The 22,313-nt window shown below is 45.2% G+C and overlaps 1 protein-coding gene across 1 annotated transcript; it reads left to right on the top strand.

Moving 5' to 3' along the window:
• Positions 1-15,299: 15,299 nt before the first annotated feature.
• Positions 15,300-20,603, top strand: LOC137228405 (NUT family member 2D-like; the record flags this gene model as incomplete). Its single annotated transcript, XM_067745493.1, is given in 6 exon segments — positions 15,300-15,832; positions 16,794-16,922; positions 17,969-18,141; positions 18,594-18,889; positions 19,302-19,418; positions 19,871-20,603. Coding segments are annotated over 6 exon segments (1,854 nt in total), but the record flags the coding sequence as incomplete, so codon positions are not given.
• Positions 20,604-22,313: the final 1,710 nt, after the last annotated feature.

Below are 22,313 nucleotides of genomic sequence, written 5' to 3'. Positions count from 1 at the left end.
ACAAGACAAGGGTACCCAGAGTGGCACCACACATATTCAACATGATACCAGAAGTCCCAAACAGAGAAGTTAGGCAAAAATAAGAAATAAAAGGCATGCAAATCAGAAAGAAAGGAGTAAAACTGTTTTCAGATTTATGGTCTCATAGATAAAAAATCCTGAAGACTCCATCAAAAACTGTTAGCACTAATTTTTAAAATTCAGTGAAGTTCCAGGATACAAAAATCAACATCCGGATATCAATTTCATTTCTATACACTAGCAACCCAATATCTGAAAAAGAAATAAAGAAAACAATCTTATTTATAATAGCATCCAAAACAATTAAATACTTAGGAACAAATTTAACCAAGGAGGCAAAAGATCTGTACACTGCAAACTATGAGACCTTGATGAAAGAATTTGACAAAGACACAAATAAATGGAAAGATACCCCATGTTCATGGATCAGAAGAATTAACATTGTTAAAATATCCACATTACCCAAGGCCATCTACAGATTCAATGTCATTCCTATCAAAATTCCAATGGCATTTTTCACGTAAATAGAAAAAACAATCCTAAGATTCGAATGGAACCACAAAGACCACAAAAAACCAAAGCAATCTTGACAAAGAATAAACAAAGCTGGAGTTACCACACTTCCTGTTTTCAAACCTTATTACAAAGTTATAGTAATCAAAAGAATATGGCATAAAAACAGACACATAAAACAATGGAACAGAGTTGACAGCCCAGAAATAAACCCACACATATACAGTTAATTATTATTTGATAAGGGAGCCAAGCATACTTACTGGGGAAAGGATAGTCTCTTCAAATAATGGTGTTAGGAAAACTGGATATCACATGTAGAAGATGAAGCTGGACTCTTAATTTACACCACTCACAAAAATTAACTTAAAATAGATTAAAGACATAAACATAAGACCTGAAACTGTAAAACTCCTAGAAGAGAACATACGGTAGAAGCTCCTTGACATTTGTCTTAGTATTTTTTGGATATGACATCAAAAGCACAAACAACAAAAGCAAAATTTAAAAAATGGGACTACATCAAACTAAAAACCTGTACAGCAAAGAAACAATTCACAAAATGAAAAGGCAACATATGGAATGAGAGTAATATTTGTAAACAAACTAATAAGGGGTTAATATCCAAACTACATAAGAAATTCATTTAACTCAACAGCAAAAAACCAAGCAATTCAATTAAAAAATGGACAGATGATCTAAATAGACAGTTTTCTGAAGAACACATATAAATGACCAACAGGTGTATGAACAGATGCTCAACATCAACAATCATTAAACACAAATCAAAACCACAATAAGATATCACTTCAAACCTATTAGAATGGCTATCATAAAAAAGAAAAAGATAAAAGTGGAGGAAAGGAATGCCTGTACACTGTTGGTGGGAATGTAAATTGGTGCAGCCATTATGCAAAACAGTATGCTCAAAAAATTAAAAAGAGAACTACCATATGATCCAGGAATCCCACTTCTGGGTATATAGCCAAAGGAAATGGAATAAAATTACTATCTCAAAGAAATATCTGCACTCCCATATTCACTGAAGCATTATTCACAATAGCCAAGGTATGGAAACAACCTTAGTGTCCATCAACAGAAGAATGGTTAAAGAAGATGTGACAAATATATCTACATATATAGATATACACACAATGGAATATTATTTAGCCAAGAAAAAGAATGAAATCTTGCCTTTTGAGCAACATGGATTGACCATGAGGACATTATGCTACGTGAAATAAATCAGAAAGACAAATACTGTGTGCTATCACTTATACATGGAATGTAACAAAGCTGAAACTCACAGAAACAGAGTAGGATGGTAGTTGCCAAGGTCTAGGAATTGGGGGAAATGGGGAGATGTTGATCAAATGGTGGAAACTTCCAGTTATAAGATGAATAAGTTCTGGGCATCTAACATACAGCATGGTGACTGCAGTTAACTATATTGTATTATATACTTCAAAGTTGCTAAGAGAGTAGATCTTAAATGGCTTAACCACACACACACAAAGGTAACTGTGTGAAGGAATGGAAAAGTTAACTAACCCTACTGTGGTAATCATTTTGCAATTATGTATTTGTAGCAAATCATCACACTGTATACCTTAAACTCACTCAATGTTATATGTTAATTATTTCTCAATGAATATGGAATACAAAACAAAACTGCAGTCCACCATTGTTGGCTTAGTTGATCAGACTGGCATCCCAACACAGTCTATTGGAGGAAGCCTCTCCTCACTCACTTTTGGGAGTAGCCTCTGCCTTGTATGTTAACTAGTTGTTCTAGTCACTCCTAAGGTCACCAGCCTGAAAAGCAGTATATTGATCTCAGACAAAAAGAGACTGATGAGATGAATCTATCCTGGCTAAGGTGCCAACTAGTGAATTATAGTCCTTTCAGACCTATACTATAGCACCTTTAAGCTACAGAAGGAGCTGCGAAGGACCTTAAGGACTACTCCTTCAAGATCCTATAACAATTTAAGTTGGAATACAGCATATGGTAGACACAGCACAAAGTGGCAGCAGCCAAAGTGCAAACGCACCAGGAACTAACAGTACCTTCTTAGGCAGAACTTGCTGTGTGGTAAAATCAGTTAGAAAGCCAAGAGCAGCCCAGAGGTAGGCCCCTCCATTGAACACTTGAGTCATTCTGCTCACTGTGCCAACTGTTCTAAAATTATGTCCAGGATTTAATTTATGGAGGTGACCAAGTGATGATACAGAGAATCCAATGCCTCTGAAACTCATTAGTTACATTTCCTGAAAGAAGGGGACATGCAACACCATACAGGGCTAGTGGGTAAGTACCAGGTTTGGTCAGGAGGCACAAGCAGGAACAAGGAGAAAGCCTATGCCAGAGTGTTTATTGGAATTTTGACAGAAAATGTAAGGGAGGGCAGAGTAAACAATTTAGGATTGCTTAATTTGAATAATTCTGGTGGGTTTTAGGCTATAGGTGTGGTCTCTAGTTGCCTGGTACCTGACCCTGGGACATTTTAGGTCAGGGGAAATATTGGCTTAGTGTGTAAGTTAGATAAACGGGGTAATTGAGGCTCTAGACTCCAGATTGGTTGGTTGATTTGCATATGAAAGACAAGCTCCCAGAGAGCCCTTTGCTAGCCCAGTGTGGGGCAGTCTCTCCCTGGCCAGACAGCTTTTTAAGATGTCAAAACATCACAAAATACAGAAAATGAAAACTTGATTAATACACTGCTGCTGCTCTACATGGCCGTTTGTCCACCAGGCTCACTCATCTCAAGACCCATATGCCAGGACCACACAAATGCTGAAGGAGTGTGAACCTGCCTAGGTACAGACACCCTGAACCCATCTGCATGAAGAGGAGCCAGAAAAAACCAACATTTATGGGTATTCTTTGGCCCTAGAGAATGGACCAACTCTAAAAATAGAGTTACCATGTGATCCTGCAATCCCACTCCTGGGCATATATCCAGAGAAAAGTCTAATTTGAAAAGATACATGCACTCCAATGTTCATAGTAGCACTATTAACAACACCAAGACATGGAAACAACATAAGTGTCCATCAACAGATGAATGGATAAAGAAGATGTGCTATTTATATGCAATGGAATATTACTCAGTCATAAAAAGAGAATGAAATAATGCCATTTGCAGCAACATGGATGGACCGAGAGATTATCATACTAAGTGAAGTAAGTCAAACAGAGAAAGATAAATATCATTTGATATCACTTATATGTGGAATCTAAAAAAAAAGATACAAATGAACTTATTTATGAAACAGAAATAGATCCACAGACATAGAAAACAAACTTATGGAACCAAAAGGGAAAGGAGGGGAGGTATAAATTAGGAGTTCAGAATTAACATATACACACTACTATATATATAATAGATAATCAACAAGGATCTACCGTATAGCACAGGGAACTATAATCAATATTTTGTACTAACCTGTTAGGGAAAAGAATCTGAAAAGAATCACTTTGCTGTACACCTGAAACTAACACAACATTGTAAATCAACTATACTTCAATAAAAAAATATATAATGCTTCCTTTGGAATTTTCCTGAAGGTCAATGACCAGTGGGTATCTTTACTGTGCATTGGCAGGAGGCTATCTTAACCCATGAACTGATTATTTTGCTATCAATGAATAGAAAATTTAGTCCATACATACATTTTTTAAAAAGAGAAATTTATTTTTTAAATATTTATTTATTTGTTTGTTTGGCTGTGCCAGGTCTTAGTTGCTGTGTGCAGGATCTTCGTTGCGGCATGCAGGATCTTTAGTTGTGGCATGTGGGAATCTTTTAGTTTCGGCATGTGGGAATCTTTTAGTCTCGGCATGTGGGATCTAGTTCCCTGACCAGGGATCGAACCTGGGCCCCCTGTATTGGGAGCATAGAGTCTTAATCACTGGACCACCAGGGAAGTCCCGAGACAATTTATTTAAGAAATTGACAATTAGTCCTTATTGTTTTGAGTGCAATTTGAATCCATCCTCACTTCTAAATTCCACTGCCACTTTCTTATTGTGAGTCACTTCACCAACCAGAACAATTACTGCGATCCCCAGTTCCACTCTTTCAATCCTGCAGTAGTGCCTCTGCTCAGCTTCTAAAACTGCCATTTTCTTGTTTAAAACCTTGCCTGGGAAAGTGTCCAGCTACAGATTGTAATGGTGACCACCTGAATCTGAATCTCTTCAACCTTCCAAACCAGAAGATCAACAATGACAAGTAAAACAACACAAATAAAGAACACTAATAAAATTACTATTGGCCATGCTTTAGATATACTAGGGTGCAGAGAATACCATGAACTTCTAATTATTTACAAGTAGAGAAATGAAAAACAAATTTCAACAGGCTCTCATTGAGATAGGCCTGGGACCTGGGACCTTTTGCTGCAGTGCTGCAATGCTTGCACCTGGACAAACCTCTCCTCAAGCAAAAAAGTACAAAGAAACTATAAGGGACTAAAAATAACTGCGTGCATGCGCTGTTGGGACAAATTATGGACAAAAGATACAAAAAGAACAAAAAACCTCCCTACTGTCACTTCTGAAGACCTGGGAACAAAAAAACAGGGTGTCCGGAGCAAAAGCAGGGTACTGAACACGCCCCCTGCACTCAACACCACCAGAGGGGTGTACAAAACACTTAAGCCACCCCTCTGGCCCAACCCCTGGACACCCCCTACGCTCACCCCATATAAAGAACCAGCTCACTTACCCCCCCACCAAGGGAGCAAGTGAGCAAGGGAAACTGTAACTTGTTCTGGCTCCCCACTGCTGCAGCAGGGGCTCCAATAAAGCCTTGCCTGAATTTCTTGTCTGGCCTCTAGTCAATTTCTATTTATTGAGGAAGGCCAAGAACCCTGGTCAGTATCATCATGGCTGGTAAAAGTCTACAGGCATGAAGAATGAGGGAAGGTGAACTTAAGAGATTCTGTGAAAAAGAAGAGTGGAACAGAAGATGCAGATAAAGATAGACAAAATCACTTCCAGAAAGTGAAATTACAACAGTAAGTGTCAAAATGCTAAACACAAGTTGAAGAATTGTCAATTCCTGGCATCAGCTATAATAATTGGGCTTGAAAGTAAGCAGAACTATAGGTATTAGCCTTTGGGATGCATTGCTTCTGGGGGGAGAATCTGCCAAATGGAGAAGTGGTGGCAGTGAAAAGAAAGAAGGAAGAAAAAGGAAGAAGTAAAAGTTAAGGATCCTACAGAAACCAAAGACAAACATGTCATGCCACCTCTCCTCTCTTTCTGCCACCATCCCAACCGTTACCAACATAATCAAAAATTTTAAATGCATTTTAAAGTACTGGTAGAAAAGGGCACTCTAACGCCAGGAAAATTATCAACAAAAGGCCTAGGACTGAAAAAAAATTAACTCAATTCAACATAAATTATACAAAAAGTAAATAGAAAATTCAAATTAAAATATTTCCTGTGATAGATATTCTTTCCAAAAATTAATAAGGGAGCAGAATACTGCAACAAACTTCTAAATTGAATTAAGTATTCATAAACAAGCAATTAGTTTTAAAACAATAAGTTTTTTAACATTGAATGCATGCATTGAATCAGCAATTTTAAAAACTAATGACAAAAAAGGACAAAACACACAAAAAATTCAATGAAAGTCAATCAAGTTCAGAAAAGGAATAGAAGAAAAAGACAAAGTCCACCAGGGAAGGAAGAGCAAATTATAGGGTGCCCAAGAGAGTACAGATTGGAATAAAATTTTAATAAGGGACTTTGAGGAAAGGCAGGAAGACAACAAAGAGTAAAAAAGTTTAAGGAGAAAGTGGATGAAATGCCAGGCAGGCAAGAAAAAAAAATCTGATCTTTATATAATTAGAGTTACTAGAAAAGAAAAAGAAACACAACAGAAATAAATATTGATATTTAAATCTGTAAGGCAAGAAAACTATCTGGAAATAAAAGATAACTTAAATTTACATGTTGAGAGGGCCTACCTTGTACCTGGGAAAATGATTCAAAAACAAATCACTTTGAGAAATATGTTAGTAAAACAACTCTAAGGAAAAAAATCATCAGGTCCTCTAAACAAAATAATCAAATTACCTATAATGAGAAGAATATTAGTCTAGCACCAGCCTCTCAAGAGCAACATACAATGCAAAGCAACAGTGGAACAGCATTTTCAAAATATTCCATAGAACAAAAGTCACCCAAGGTTTTTATATTCAGCCAAGCTGCCTTTAACGTATCAAGTCTATAAGTAAACAGTTTCGACTGTGCAAGAACCCAGGGACTATTGTGCAGGTGAGTCATTCATGAGGAATCTACTATAGGATGAGCTCATGTAAACAGCACACACTGAGGAAACCTTGGTAAATGACTGCTGGTGATTATTTAATATATTTAATTGTAAATCAAATACTAACACAAAAGTAGGGTAATGGGTGAGAGAATAGTGTTTAATTGTTACATGTTCTGACTATGTGGAAAGAATTCCATTAAAAATGGGAGGAGAAGAGAGGGAGAAGAGTGAAATTTGAAAAAGGTAACTGACTGTTGTATATATGAGTGTCAGTGAGTACCATTTAAAACTGACAGACTAGATAGCAAAAGATTTTTTAAGAAAAAGGAAAATTAAGGGCACTGTAACAGGTATACATATAAAGAGTACTTAGAACAAAACAGAATCTAAAAACAAAATAAAATAATAAAAGAAAATTTTGTTACATTTATTGTAAATAAAATATATCAATTATAGCATAAAATAATATGTCAGAATTGAAACAAAATGTACTTGTAACATTAAAAGTACATGGGCAAGGAAAAAAAAAAAAGGATGTACCAACTTGATCGACCAGGGTCAAGGCACACATACAAAGGCCCACAACCCCTGAATGCCCCACTCAAAATTCTCAGAGTCTCCCATACACGTACGCACTGATGCCTGAATATTCTTGCTTCACACACACACACACATACACACACACACACACACACATGCACACACTCACCAGTGATAAATGCTGATGAATGCTCAATAAAATGCTTTCCAAGGGTAGGTAGGAAAGCTTTGATTTACGGAGCTTCACAACTTACCTGGTGTAACTATTCTCAGCATGACTAATTTCAACCTGACATCACAGAGCTAGGAAGAGATATGCACCATTGACTATACCAAGCTAGTATGAGCCAGTTCCAGTGCACCCCATCCCCTTTCATGTGAATATGTGCACACAGTCTGACTGCACCCTGAGTAACACCCTGAACTCTCACCCCAGATATACAAAGAAAACCACACTACATATCTCCAGAACATATCTCAGAACATACAATCTTTAATATACACTAAACACACCCATACAACTGCTACCTGAAACCTGAATGTACATACAAAACACCTCTCACTACCTTATTTTTACACAAAACCACTCACCTTGAATGTGCTCAAATACCAACATATGCAACCAACACACTACCCATATATTCACAACAAATAACCTGTAGATACATAGGCTTTCAAAAAACACCAAGTATACAGTTGTTTCATGAACCACCCAAAAAATACCCACACACAATACCACAGTCTCAAAATACATATACTCCACAATTCCTGAACACAAACCTACACAGCCTCTCTGTTTCCAAATACACACACTGAACCTCTCCCGTATCTCAGAATACACACCCCATAAGCCCCATGAACCTAAAGACACACACACACAGGCACAAAACAACCAAACTTGCCAAATATATAGAGGACCATCCCACAAACATTGAAAACACACATATAAGCAACTCCACCAAGTTCTTCAACCAGTACATTCCAGAAATGACACAAGAGGATCCCTGAATGCTTTAATACACACACAAAGCCCTTATGCACACTCTCATAAACTAACCATGAACATACACCCCTCATGCTCAGATACATAAAAGACACAAAAACACCAGCAATCCCTCAACTGTAGCTACATACACTCATGACCCCCACACACACATGGACACACACACCAGCAAATATTCCCAATCTCTAAATATGTATATCCCCCAAAACACTATACATCATCCTTACATTTCCAGAATCCAACATTACCACCACAATCCCCAAACATTTCCAAACACAAAAATCCCAGCATTCCAGGAAACCACTGTGACCATTTCTGACTACCTCAAACCCTATGAATTCACCCATGCCCTGATGGATATACACACAAACCAGTACACACTCCTAAGACACGGACACATCTCCAGCATATCATATATAAATACACATAAAACCCCTTCCAAATCCCAAATTACACATCTTAAACCTCCATACCCCTAAATACTTACTTAGAACCATATCATATACTTCCAGTACAAATAAATTCTCCCATTCTCCTGTATACACATAACTCCATTACTATATCAACACAAAAATACTTACTTCCAGATACAAATAACCCCCAGTGAAAAATGCAAACACATACTCTAGAAAATATTCATCTAATCTGCTACGCTCTTTGAATACACACACAAACTCAACATATATGTTTCTCACCACAAGCCCCAAATATACCCCCAATTACTCAGCATACTACAAATATGGAAACATACCAACCTATAACCAAAAATAGACATGAGGCTTCACACTATCTGCATATACATAATCCCACACTCCCAAATACTCACACTGAAATAACACCACCTGCTTCCAGAATACAGATTCATATAAACCCCACACCACACAACACATTCATATGCACATACACATTATACCACCAGTCCCATAAAACAGTCATACACCTTCCCTCACACACCCCAAAACACACAATTCTTGAAAACCACCAAAAGAAACGCACATAATACAGCATGCCCTGAATAGATACAAATGATCCCTCTACGTTTCAAAAATAAGCAAAACACACAACCCTACACCAAAAATAATAAACACAAGTACTTTTTCCAACTTTTCCACTATGTACATGCAGCTAACCCTTCAAAACCCACCATCAGACACGCATTTATAACATGCTGGGAGAAAACACACACATAAACGCACATTCCCAAAGTCTTACACTACAAATACATAATCCGAACAACTAGAGTACATCTGAATTACATCTCAAACCCTCTACATAAACTCAAATACATCCACTCTCACAACAACACACTCATGTCTTCCACTTAACCCCAAATATCCACACAGACATCACCAACCCACAAATACAAATACACTACTCAGATTCTCACCAACTCCATAAATACACAAATAAACCTTACGCCAGGAATTCATGGAAACACATTCCCAATAGGCTCCCTAATAATGATATACATAAAACCACCCACTGCCCATGAGGTCCTACAATCCCTGGAAGATCTACAAATACACATATACAACATGACACTTCCAGATACACATAAACACCCACAACTCCCCAACTGCCAAAAACAAGGATGTAACTTCTTAATATCCTTAAATACAGACACTGAACTCCAACAAGCCACAAACGCACATATATATAATTCACACTACAAACACACCCACACAGTACTTTCACGACCCCAGAATACAAACATAAACTACCTTAAGCCCCATACGCACCTGCTGTGGTGTGTTATGAAGCAAAGCCTTAATAACCTGAATCAGCACTCCCTAAAGAAGTGTGGAGATATATACCATATAATTAATTTTAATGATATAATAGATGTGTGCACATAATTTACAAATAAGATAAAATGTACACGACTCTTCACTGTAAATTCTATATACCGAATTGATTCTTACCTAATGCTTTCGTTGATTTTTGCTGAACTCTTGCATCACCAGCCAACCTATGCTTGCAATTCCGTCATGATTTGAGAGTATCAGACTACGAATAAATGCTTATTGTTAGATTCAGCAAATTTACTCCTCTCATTGACAAAAGAGTACAGTTTGAACATAAGTGTTGATTGATATTTTTATGTTAAAAAGTTACTAGTGGGCTTCCCTGGTGGCGCAGTGGTTGAGAGTCCGCCTGCCGATGCAGGGGACACGGGTTCGTGCCCTGGTCCGGGAAGATCCCACATGCCGCGGAGCGGCTAGGCCCGTGAGCCATGGCCGCTGAGCCTGCTCGTCCAGAGCCTGTGCTCCGCAACGGGAGAGGCCACAGCAGTGAGAGGCCCGCATACCGAAAAAAAAAAAAAAAGTTACTAGTAAAGCTATGAGGATGTTCGCTAGTTCTTCACTCATATTCCTATGACCTGAGCTACACCTTTGGAACCAGATGAGGGTTTTCAACTCGCAAGAACTTCCCTCTAGCTTTTGTACTCTTCAGAACGCGCAGACTAGAACTGCACCTGTTTAATAGCTTGCACACAGTATTTATCCCGCACTGTAGGTCCCGCAATCACTGAACCCTTCATGCAGCCGGCTCCCCAGTGGTGCCAGTAACCCTGGGGTAAACACCTCAAGGGAATCGAGCTCTATGGGGGTGTGGGGGGAGTCTCCTTACATGGACAAGGGCACAAATAACCCACAGGGTGAACAACAGCGCAGAGCGGTGACACCTGAGGGGTGAAAAGTCCCCATACCCCTTACCACAGGATTCCTATAATTGACTCTAGAGGCCGCCATGAGACACCCCGCCCCCCCGACGGCCGTTGGGGCCCCGCCCCCCGTGCTCGCGCATGCGCTCCTGTCTTCCGGAGCAAACTGCCCCAACAGACGCCGGGAGCAGTTGGAGGACGGCGGTCCACGTGCCCGAGAGCCCCGCCCCAGTGGGCGTGCGCAGGCGTGCAGGCGCGGGGCGCGCGGGCATCTGTTCCAGAAGGTTTCTGCAGGAGAGGAGAGAAGTGAAGGGTCGGGCGCGCTGCGGAACTTCTCAGGCGACGCTCCTCGCCGGGAACCTTCGTGACGCTCTCTTCTTAAAACCAGCTCTTGTGAGATGTGCACTCGTGATTTTTATATTGCACACGTTAAACCCATGCACTTAGATACAAAGAGTTCTGGAGAGCTCCTCTCTAAGCACAGTAGCCTCAAGTTGGGGCAAGTGCTTTTATGCCCTTTGGACATCAGTTCCTTGGTTCTTGTTTATGCCTTTCAAAAAACAGTAGGTCCTTTTTCCTAGCAAGCCTGAAGTTTCCATTAAAGAACAATTCTAGGAAAGAATTTCAGACCTGGGAAACACTCTTAAGATACTGTCTCCTGACTCCGTTCCTAGAGTTTTTTCCAAACGCATTTACAGTAATAGAATTTTTTTTCTTAGTGTATTAAATACATGGAGGTTTTTCAATAAATGTTGATTCACAGGTGTTTCCTTTGTACGGTTTTGTCTTTTTTTTAATAACTTTGAGAAAGAGTTGACAATCTGGGCCAATTTCAACACAGCAGGTAATATGGGAACAATTTTACTTTCCCTCCCTCCTTTTTTGTAATATCTTGCAGAATTTCAGTTGGCAATAAAAACAACAACAACAACAAAAATAGTAGCGGGATCAACTTACTGACCTGATTTTTTAATACTTCCCAAAGAAACTTCAATCATCAGATCTTCTCTCTGGTCAATTTCAAGATTAGAGCATTTCTCACTCAACAGGATGCCTCTGAAGACCCCTCACACCTAATAGCACTATGCGCCTCCAAGTGCACAGACTTGAAAAGACACAAACATGGTATCTCTTCGTTTCTTTAATGTTTCGTGATTGAGTGGAAATGAACTGTCTGCTGAGGCTTGTGATGCGTGTCCAGAGATGTTTTTTCTCAGTAGTCAATGCCTGCCCCCAACCTCTGTGCAGGAATAGTCAGAGATCATGATCCAAAGGAATTTTAGATACTCCCTTCTGTGACTGGTCTTCCCAAATTACATTTGGGCTAATTTGATTATCTCTGTCTCTGGGGTGTAGGATTTTGAAGTATTACAAAAGTGATTGCAGAATTGGAACTGGCTAATTTTTGCACAGTGCAATTTTTGTATCAGTGGCCTTGAGAAGACTCCTTCAAATACTGTATCAGAATTATGAGTGAGAATCTTGTAAATAATTGGTTCAATGACTGAACAAGGGGAGGAAGCAACAAGGAAGCCTGCCTTCCTCGAGTGCCTGGGTACAATATTTTGCCTCACCATCCCTCTAGTATGAAGTTATTGGTTGAAAATCATTTAAGTTTTCCTTCATTATAAAAGCTCCAGTACTGAGTGTTATTCCCAAATTGTTTATTTTTTTCAGTCCCCAACAGGAGTTTCTTTAGATATAAAGTTCACCATGATGTTGCTTGAAATATTCTCACCTTATCTTCTCATCTTCTTCTGAGTCAATTTCTCCTGACAAGGGGCAAGGAACTTCTTAAGCACCAACAGGAGTCTTTTTCACACTGTGGAACAGTCCTTCTAAACCTCTGTTTCCCTCCCCAACACCCCACAATCAGTAGGAGTTCTACTGCTGCTACAGCAGTCAGTGAATCTCGTCTCCCAAGATATTGGGTTGCAATCCTCTGAGGTTTTCACCCTTCATCTCCCTTGACAAGTTTCCTAACAGGCCTCTCTTCTCACAACACAAAACACAAATACACTTTCATATTTTGATAGTGGTAAACTGACTGATATGGATTCTCAATTTGAAAAAAATAATCAAACAAGTTTTTTAAAAGGAATGCTACCGTGATTCCCATGCAGATGGGACCATATGCAATGATAAGGCCTAGATTCTAAAGAGCAAGGGTATGTAATGCAGACAGGAAATTAACAAACTTGTAAGCAGGGCTTGCAGGCTAGGATTTAGTTGGAAGTGAGTTTGTATGAATGGGGATTGGAAATTGGTAGATGAACTCTTGGCATTGTCTCAAGGTGCACATCCATTTCATGGGTAGTGGATTTTTAACACCTAGAAAAACCAGGGCTCTAGGATGTTTAGTCCCTTTAACATAAGGAAAGAGAAGATTTTCCGCCTTCTTGTTCCTTACTTCTGTCCTTACCCCTACTAAGCCAAGACGTTCAATGCTATATGATGGCTCTTCCAAATCCATTTCATCTGAAGAGGCTGCAGATTTTGTGTATGTTTACAATTGTGTTTTGTGTTGGAGCCAGGATGCACACTTGAGTCTCTTTACTCCAAGTTCTCTTTCTCATAAGGATGAGTAACTAATAATAGCTTGGTATGTTATACTTTTTTGGTAGTGTTGCCAGATAAAATACAGATTTCAAGTTCAATGTAAATTTCAGATAAACAGGAAAAGAATTTGCAGTAAAAGTATGTCCAAAATATTGCGTGGGACACAGTTATACTAAAAACAAATTCATTGTTTACGTGAAGTTCAAAAACCAAATTCAGTTAGGCATTTGTTATTTTTCTTTGCTAGATCGAGCCACCCTATTCTTTCAGGTACTTTGAAATTTAAGGGACTGTAGAAATTCTTGTTCCAGGAATCTAGTGCAGAAACAGAGGAGCCACGATACCCGTACAAAGACAATCATTGGAAATATCCTCAGATATATTGGAACATATATGAATTTTCAACTAGAAAAAACAATGAAGGCATTTTTAAAAATGAAAATAGATTGCCTTCATTTTTAGTTGCATGGCATATCTCTGGAAAGATTTTAATGAAACAGATAACACTGGTTTCCTCTGGGAAAGAGGATTGGGTTGACAAGGGAAAGAGGTGGGAGGAGGACTTGCCACTGCATATTCCATTTTGCACAATTTAATTTTGAACCATGAGAAGGTGTTACTTGCTTAAAATATTATACTAAAATCATTTAAAAGGTAAAAAAACTAAATCTTTAACAACCATGGAATACTATGAGAAAGACATTTAGTGAATTCTGTTCTTGGACATGGGGGCTGCATGACAGTTTTTTGATGGACGGGGGCTTTCCAACACAAAGGATCATTAGTAAGGCTGGTCCTGCTGGAGGTTGGTTGGAGCACAAGGACCACTTCCTTAGGAGTGATGTACATACAGCAGTCAAAGACACTGGATCTGCTGAGACAATCCTAATTTCAAATACTCAGTTCCATGTGGCCATAAATACCCAAGTGTTTATCAGACTAACACTTGGGTATTTTGTTCAGAAAGTCTAGTCTCTGTTGAAGTAAGTCAAGAGCCTGGTAGGAAGCAGAATGTGTTGAGGGACACAAAACTAGGTTGATGGATAAAGACGTGAAAGGAAGGGACCGTCATGTCCAACCTCGGTGCCATGAATCAAAAAAACAGTTTATAAACTGCCTAAAGAGGCACACGCCAATTGTGTTGCCACTGTGTGAGGTGGAAGGAACTTCTGGTTCTTGCCTACCTGCCAGAGCCCTCGTGAAATGTCCCCCCACCCCACCCCACCAAGACCCATGTACCCTCTGCCCCTCCCCCACTGCAGAAAGTTTCAGCCCACATTCTACTATTTAGATTCAAACTTGTCCCTCCTTTACTTGGATCCTGAGCAACTGCTGAAGCAGGTCACTCTCTGGGTCCTGGTCTTGACTTTTCTCATTGAGGCTACCAGGCAGCAGTAGTCCGTGCCCAAGCCTGCAGGATGGCTTCAGAAGAAGGTAAGCCTATAGGTTGGGGGTGTGTTTTCAGAGACCCTGCCATCTCTCACATCCTTCGGGTTCACATGTGACACTTCACTGTGGGCACATAGTTGGACTGAAGTAGAGGGAGAAGAGAGCACTGAACACAAGCACATTTCAGCTGGGGAGACTAGGGAGCCTGAAGAAACCTGAGACTGCACTGGGGAGGAGGGGTCATTGGAGGTGGATCAAGAGGAATTGCCCTGGCTATGGAGAAAGGATGGCAGCAAGGATGACAGGTTGATTCCCCACGATGCCTTTGGTGGCTAATGGTGGCCGTGGACCCAGTGCCCCTGGGGCTTGCAACCTCACTGTCCAAGTCAGGTCACAAGGGAGTCCAGTGGAGGCCCCCCAGACTCAGACCTTTATCGTTACTCAAGGCCCCCTCACATGGAGTACTCCAGGGGCCCTCAGCGGGAGTGCTGCATGTCCTGCATCCGTATTCTTAGCAACCCCTGTGATGGAGACCATTGTGACTGCTCCAGCTGTTGGAGTTACTCAGGCTGGCAAGGGAGGCTGGACCCCAGGCTTTCCTCCTCAAGCTCCACCACTAGCTGCCCAGCTGGCCCCTATCATTCACCCAGTGAACTATGGGCCTTGGCCACATGGCACTTCCAGGCAGGGCAGCCTGGCCACCAACCAGTCCTACGCCTCGCACGGTGACTGCTCTAACCCCCAGAGCGTGTACAGTAACTTCCGACGTTGGCAGCGCCTCAAACCACTGGCCTGGAGACACCTTCCCCAGAGTCCTGATGCAGAAGCTCTTTCCTGCTTTCTCATGTGAGTGAACGCTCAGGGGGTCATGAGCTTATCGGAGCTTTTAGATAAAGAGGACCTGGGGATGGACTCGCAGGTTAGATTTCTAGGGATACTGGAAGCAAGGTCTGAGGGCGATGTCCATGCTATGAGAAGGCACATTGTCGGTCATGTGGGTGAGCCTGCCAGTCCATGACATCATGACTGAAATATGCCTCATCTCAACTGACCCCACCACCCTGAGAGTCTAGCCAACTTGCTCTTCCATGATTCTCATGGTAATATGGACTGAAGACTTGCAGTCAGAGAGGGTCGTGGTGTAAGGTGAGGAGCCAAGGAGTGAATGCCGCACTCTCCCGTGGTGCGATCTCCTTTCGTACAGGACTTGATGTACATGGCCGGGGGAGGTCACTTCGGAGGAGGGGGAGGAGTGCAGGGCCCAGGCGAGTGCTTAATGCACGGCTCGACTTCACTGTTGTGGAGAATTCCACTAGGAACAGGGTGATGGTAGAGCTCTCCTAAGGGTGTGGGCTCTCTCCCACTAGAGTTGTGAGCCTGGCAGGCATTTCCATCCTAAACCTCCGGTCCCTCGTAAAAAGGGGACAATCACACTTCACTCAGAGGACTGGGCAGAAAACTCCTTGGGCTAATCTATGAAGTGTTAGCTTCATAGATGGCCTGGCACATGCCACACCTTATTGATGATAGTGATTTTTATTATGAAAAGGCAACCTTGAAGAGGAAAAGAGCTCCCCAAGGCACAGTGTCCCAGCTGTAGCCTGGGAGTGGATGGTCATCCTCGAGTGAGTGTGAGGCGGTGACAGCAGTAGCCGGGAAGGCTTGTCTTTGCCCTCGCAGATACCTGCCTCTCACCCTCCTGTTGCTCAGTCATGCTGCGTTGAGTGATGTGTGGTCCACATTGGCCAGTGGGGTCAGGCAGGTGGGGGCTGGGCTGGGCACGGAGACTGACCCCGAGGGCTTACAGCCCAGTGCTTTGATCCCTGGCCTGCTTGAAGCCCACCATGACGCTGGAGGAGGCACTGTGCAGGGCTGTACAGGAATGGCAGTGCAGAAGCAACTTTGACCGGATGATCTACTACGAGATGGCGGAAAAGTGAGTCAGCGTCCTGGGCCCAGGGGCTGCATGGAGGGTGAGGCGAGTGGGTAAGGGCAGGGTCTGGCCATGGGGGTGCTCATCAGAGAGGACAAAGGAGGAGGGCTGTCACCCAGAACAGGGGCCCCACAGCCCAGAGGCCCTACTGTCCTCCAGAAACCCCTCCCTCACCTTGAGAGTTTGGGTCTTCTGTCCTTCCTCCACCAGGAGCTCTGCCCTCCCCTGATTTTGACCTACCCTTGCCTTGACATGAAGGTCTCAGGACGGTGCAGGGTGAAGCTGTGAGTCCAGTAGGGGTCCAACTCCGGCCATATGGGCTGGGCCGGGGAAAGAGCTCCACCCGCCAGCCTGCTGCTTCTTTAGTGGTGGGTGGCTGGCGGCCACTGACATAGATTTGGGACCCCCTCTCCTCATGAAAAGTGGCCTGAGTGGGTACCCTGGCATCCCTGAAGAGGCTGGGAAAGCCAGCTGTCATCAACCCAAGGGTCAACGGCCCTTCCAGTGTTTGCTCCATGGTAATCCCCTTGGTTTAAGAAACAAAACCAAACAAACGAGCGCCTCTCAGAGGAAAGGAAGGCCTCTCCTCTGAGCTCAGCATCCACGTTGCCCAGCCTCTCCTGGGCCCTGTCTCCAGGTCTATGTTCCAGGACTCTCAGTCCCAGCCCAGGGTTCTGGATTCGGGCAAGGACCCCTGTAGGGAACACATGCCTGTTCCAGCCTCTGGCTGTCAGCCCTTCATGTGGTTCTGGATGGGGTCGGGGGGCATGAGGAGGGTGCCCCCTGGGTCAGCCACGTGTCCCGTTGACCTGGTTCAATTAAGCGACCTGGGTCTATGCTGTTGAATGGCCTCCAGTGCTGGTGAGGCAGGAAGGGTCCCAGATCTTGTATCAGTTCCAGGAGCAGCTCTCTGCTGTGGACAGCACCTCACAGGGCCTTGACAGCCTCAAGGCACATCCTCTCCCAATCCCTCATTCTTGGCTGCCTTTGTTGGGCTCCAGAACCCAGGCCTTTTCCTCAGGGTGGCCTATGCCTCCGTCACCCCCCAGGTTCATGGAATTTGAGGCCAAGGAGGAGATGCAGATTCAGAAGTTGTAGTGGATGCAGTGTGCGCAGGACCTGCCTCCTCCAGCCCCACCGAAGCTGGATCCTCGGGGGCCCCCAGCCCCGAAAGTGGGCCTTCAGCCAGGCACCCAGGTTCCCACTGGAGTTGAAGGCACAGGTAACAGGGGCCTAGGGTTGGCTACTGTCCCCACGTGGATCCTTTTCCTTCAAGACAGGGGCATTGGTCTTTCAACCAAAACAGCCACCGAGGTGGGAGGTGGGGGCATGGGGTCTCAGCTGCCCTTTGTCACTATGGGGTATTGACTTGGTCAGTTTTGTAACTCCTCTCACACCTCCCTGTCAAAGGACCCCACAAAAAGTCTGCCTAGGAAGTGGGCTTGATGGGCAGACCCCTAGAAAATTGGAGGTTCCCCACTTCCTTACTTGTGACTCTCTTAGATGCCCCCTTACCTCCCCTCTCCAACAGTGCATGAGGCTTCAGGTGGTCCTGACCCCCCCCACACCCACATCAATGTCCCCCAAACAATGCCCTCACCAACGTGCGCTTGGTGGTCAGGAGGTGGACCGGGAGTCCCTCACCTTCCTTCCCTTCCTCCTGCTCTGTCTCAGCCTGTGTTCCCAGGATGTCCAGCCCCAGGGCCCAGCCCTCCCGCCCAAAGCCACACAGGTCCCAGCGGCCCCCAGAGCCCAAGGCACCCAAGGAGATTCCCCCTGAGGCTGTGAGGGAGTATATGGACATCACAGAGGCGCTGGTGGGGCCCGTCCACTCAGCCACAGGCGAGTCAGATGCAGAAGGTGGAGAGGACGGAAATGAGCTGAAGCAGGAAGAGGATGGCACCTACTCGGACCCGGGCCTCTTGAGCTACATTGACAAGCTGTGTTCCCAGGAGGACTTTGTCACCAAGGTAGGATAGGCATGGAGCCTGGGGTCTACAAGATGCCAGGGCATGGAACACTCAGCACCCAAGATCTGGGCTCTGCTCAGGCCGTTGGGACTTAAGCTCAGCTCCTTGTTCCTGAACCAGGTGTTAGGGGAGGTTTACGCAGATGTATGTGTGTACATGTTTGTGTCTCTTTGTGTGTATGCCTTTGTGTGTCTGTGTATGTGCCTCTGTATATGTGCTCTTTTGTGTGTGACTGTGTATGTGCATGTTTGTGTGTGTATGTGCGTGTGTGTGTGTTTGTGTGTGTGCTGACCATCCCCGCCTTGTGGAGGAGAGTGGGGTGGGTCTCTGCTTTTCACTTTCCCTCTGGGTCTTCTTGTCTCACAGGCCACTCCTGGCCAAGGATGCTCACAGCCTCTTCTTTCTGTCCGAGGTGGAGGCAGTCATTCACCCTCGATTCCTGGCAGAATTGCTTTCCCCAGACCCACAGCTGGATCTCTTGGACCTAGTGGAGGAGCTGGAGCAGGAGGAAGGGCTCACTCCCGAAGAAGTGAGCCAGAGGAGGGAGAGGGACACTCAGGGAGCCGGGGGACCCCACAGGAGGGGGACCCCAGGTGATCCAGGGGACAGGGGAACCCAGATGTCCCAGGGGGGCCAGAGGAGGGAGGGATCCCCGGTAGAACAGGGGACACAAGGGACACCCAGGAAGACCAGGGCATGGAGGGACCCCAGTGAACAGGGGAGAGGTAGGGCCCCAGAACAGGAGGGTCACCTGGTGCTGTCCATCCCTCCCCTGCCTGGGAGGTCTGGCATGGGGAAGTGCCTGTTCTGGGGTGGGTGCAGTGCAGGGTGAAAGGAAGGAGAGGATGGGGAGCCGGGAGGGGAGGGAAGGGCACAAAGCTGGGAATAAGTTGCAGGAGGATGGCAGGAATGACACAGTGTCTGCATTTGGATTCGAGTCCTGGAGTCACTGTCCGTCACTGTCCTCCTCCCTCCTACCAGCTGATGCAGAAACAACTCCTGGCCTTGAAAGAGGATGAGGGTGTGCGGGCAGCCCCAAGTCACAGTGCACCCGGAATGGGCTCAAGTCCTTCTGAGTCCGACGCTGGCCAAGGTGCCCAGAGGCATGACCAAGACCCCCATCTAGGGGTCAGTGATGAAACCTGCCCACCAGAGATTGATTCTGAGGCTCCTCATAGGCTCATCCAAAGAGACACTGGCCTGTGCAGGCCCAAAGACTTTGTTTCCTCTCGAGGACGTCAGGAGGTCTCTCCATCCCCTCCCCAGGGTCAAAGGCACGCTGGCCCTCTACGGGGACCCAGGGATGCGTCTATGCTCAGAGAGGCCTCTCCTGTTCGGGAGGCCCGAGGGCCCAGAGACGGGTCCGGTGAGGACGAGGAGGAGCTCCCCAGCCTGGCCTTCCTCTTCGGCTCTCTGCTGGGTGTCCCAGAGTCCTGCCCATGCCTCAGGCCTGGCCTCCCCTGGAGGTTGGGGGGCCCAGAGTGCTCCCCATGCCCCCTCCCCTCAGAGAAGAGGCCTCAGCCCAGCTCCACCAGCCGCTCCCAAGTCGAGGAAGCAGGCTCTGTTTGGACACCCAGCCACTGCTGAGAAGCTGCCCATCCCCGGGGCTGGCCTCCGGATGTCTGGGAGGCCAGCCTTGGCTCTGGGGCCGGCTCTCCCCTCACAGCCAAGAAAGAGAAAGCGTGACCCGTGTGTCACAGAGAAGAGTAGGAAGAGGAGAAGCAGCACTGCAGCCAGTAGGGAACAGCTGGGCCGGCCCTCCAGGGTGGCTCCCAGGGGAGCCTAGGGGCTCCCTGTCATCCCAGTGCTGATCCTAGATGATGTGGGGGGAAGGGAGGGAGGGCAGGACCACCAGGGTGGGGGGAGGGAGCGGGATTGTGGGAGGTTAGGGAGGTGGGAGAGGTGGGTGTGGCCAGGTGTGGGTGGGAGCAGGACCTTTGGAGTGACGTATATCAATTGTGAATAAAGATCGTCTTGGTGGGAAATGCTCTCAGGCCACTGTCATCTTGTTCGTGTTGCGCTGCTCCACAGAGAGCGATCCAGAGAGGAAGGAAGGATGAGGGCGGTCACAGGAGCTCTGGATCTACAGGTGGCCGAACCTTTCCTCCACATAGACAAGGACTCCTCAGGCTGGCCCTGGGAACGCACAGCTCTCACTCTCCCCAGGGACCCCCTCATCATCCCCTTCTCTAAAGCCTGCTTGGCTAGGGGCCTTCTGGGGCATCTGTACCATCTTCTGCATCCCTGAACCTTCTGGGGAGGCAGAGCTGCTTTTGTGCCTTTCAGCCCTCTGGACACTCACCAGTTTCTAGGATGGAGCCTGGAGACAGCCCTTGTCATTATGGAGCTTCTCTCTGCTTCCCTGAAGTGGCCAGGCGACGGCGCTGGGATGACCCTCCGCTCATCCAGGGTTTCCTGTGTGGGTGGAGTGACCAGAGAGGAAAAGTCTTGGCCATGGGGACAGGACTGTCTGCCTCGTCGTAGCGGGAGCATCCTCTAGTCCCACTGGGATTATTGCAATGTGGAGAGTGGTGGACACAGCTACCTCTTAATCCCAATGAGGATGCAACAAGGGGAATGGGTGCGGGGAAATTCATGGAGCACCCGTGAAACGTGTGTATAAGGGTAATGACAGTTGGGCCCCTTTGTGGAACTTGTGGGATTTCTGTGCAGCAGCATCTCATTCAACTGAGGGAGGAGGACCCATCTGGCTGTGGCTGTGGAGACTGGCTTCAGGGGCCTATGGGTGTGCAGAGACACCCCAGAACTACTGTCCCTTCCCTTTCCACCCATGACTGGACATGTGTGTGTATTGGCATCAACACTGATTTGTATTCCCATATAAAACAGTTCCTCCTAACAAACTATGACCGCATTTCACAAGAACAGCTTGCTCACAGGGGCAGACAGGGTTGGGGGAGAGGTGTCTGTGGCCCCAGATCTGGGTAGGAGCTGGGATCCGTGCAGAGGAGTGTGAAAGCCTCAGTCATCGTCCTGTGGGTGCCGGCAGAGACTTCGAATCATCAGAGCAGGGGAAATGACCTGCTCATAAGGGTGAGACAAGCAAACAATGAGGGGCAGGGAGCAGACCCCTGCTGTCTCCCCGAACTGCACCCCCCCAGTCTGCTCAGCCCCCGTCATGGCCTGTGCTGGCCCACCTCTGAAGCTCCTTCCTCCTAATGCACTCAGATGCTCTGATCCTTTGTGAACCCGCCCGGGGCCTCACCCCCCCTTCCCTGCTAGCCAAAGCCTCTTCTCCTGCTTCTGAGTTCTGATTCCTTCCCCAGGACCCAGGCGGGGTTGGGACAGCAGAGACTCCCTAATTCTCCCTCCTCCTCCCTGAGATCTTGACAATCACCTTTGTATGTTTCTATGATTTTAACTACTCTAGATACTTCATGTGAGTGGCTATGACATGTCCTTT

This window comes from Pseudorca crassidens, chromosome 7, assembly GCF_039906515.1.
Source record: "Pseudorca crassidens isolate mPseCra1 chromosome 7, mPseCra1.hap1, whole genome shotgun sequence".
NCBI classification, from domain to species: domain Eukaryota; kingdom Metazoa; phylum Chordata; class Mammalia; order Artiodactyla; family Delphinidae; genus Pseudorca; species Pseudorca crassidens.
The sequence above is the reverse complement of the archived record's forward strand: the minus strand, read 5'-3'. Positions and strand labels throughout refer to the sequence as shown.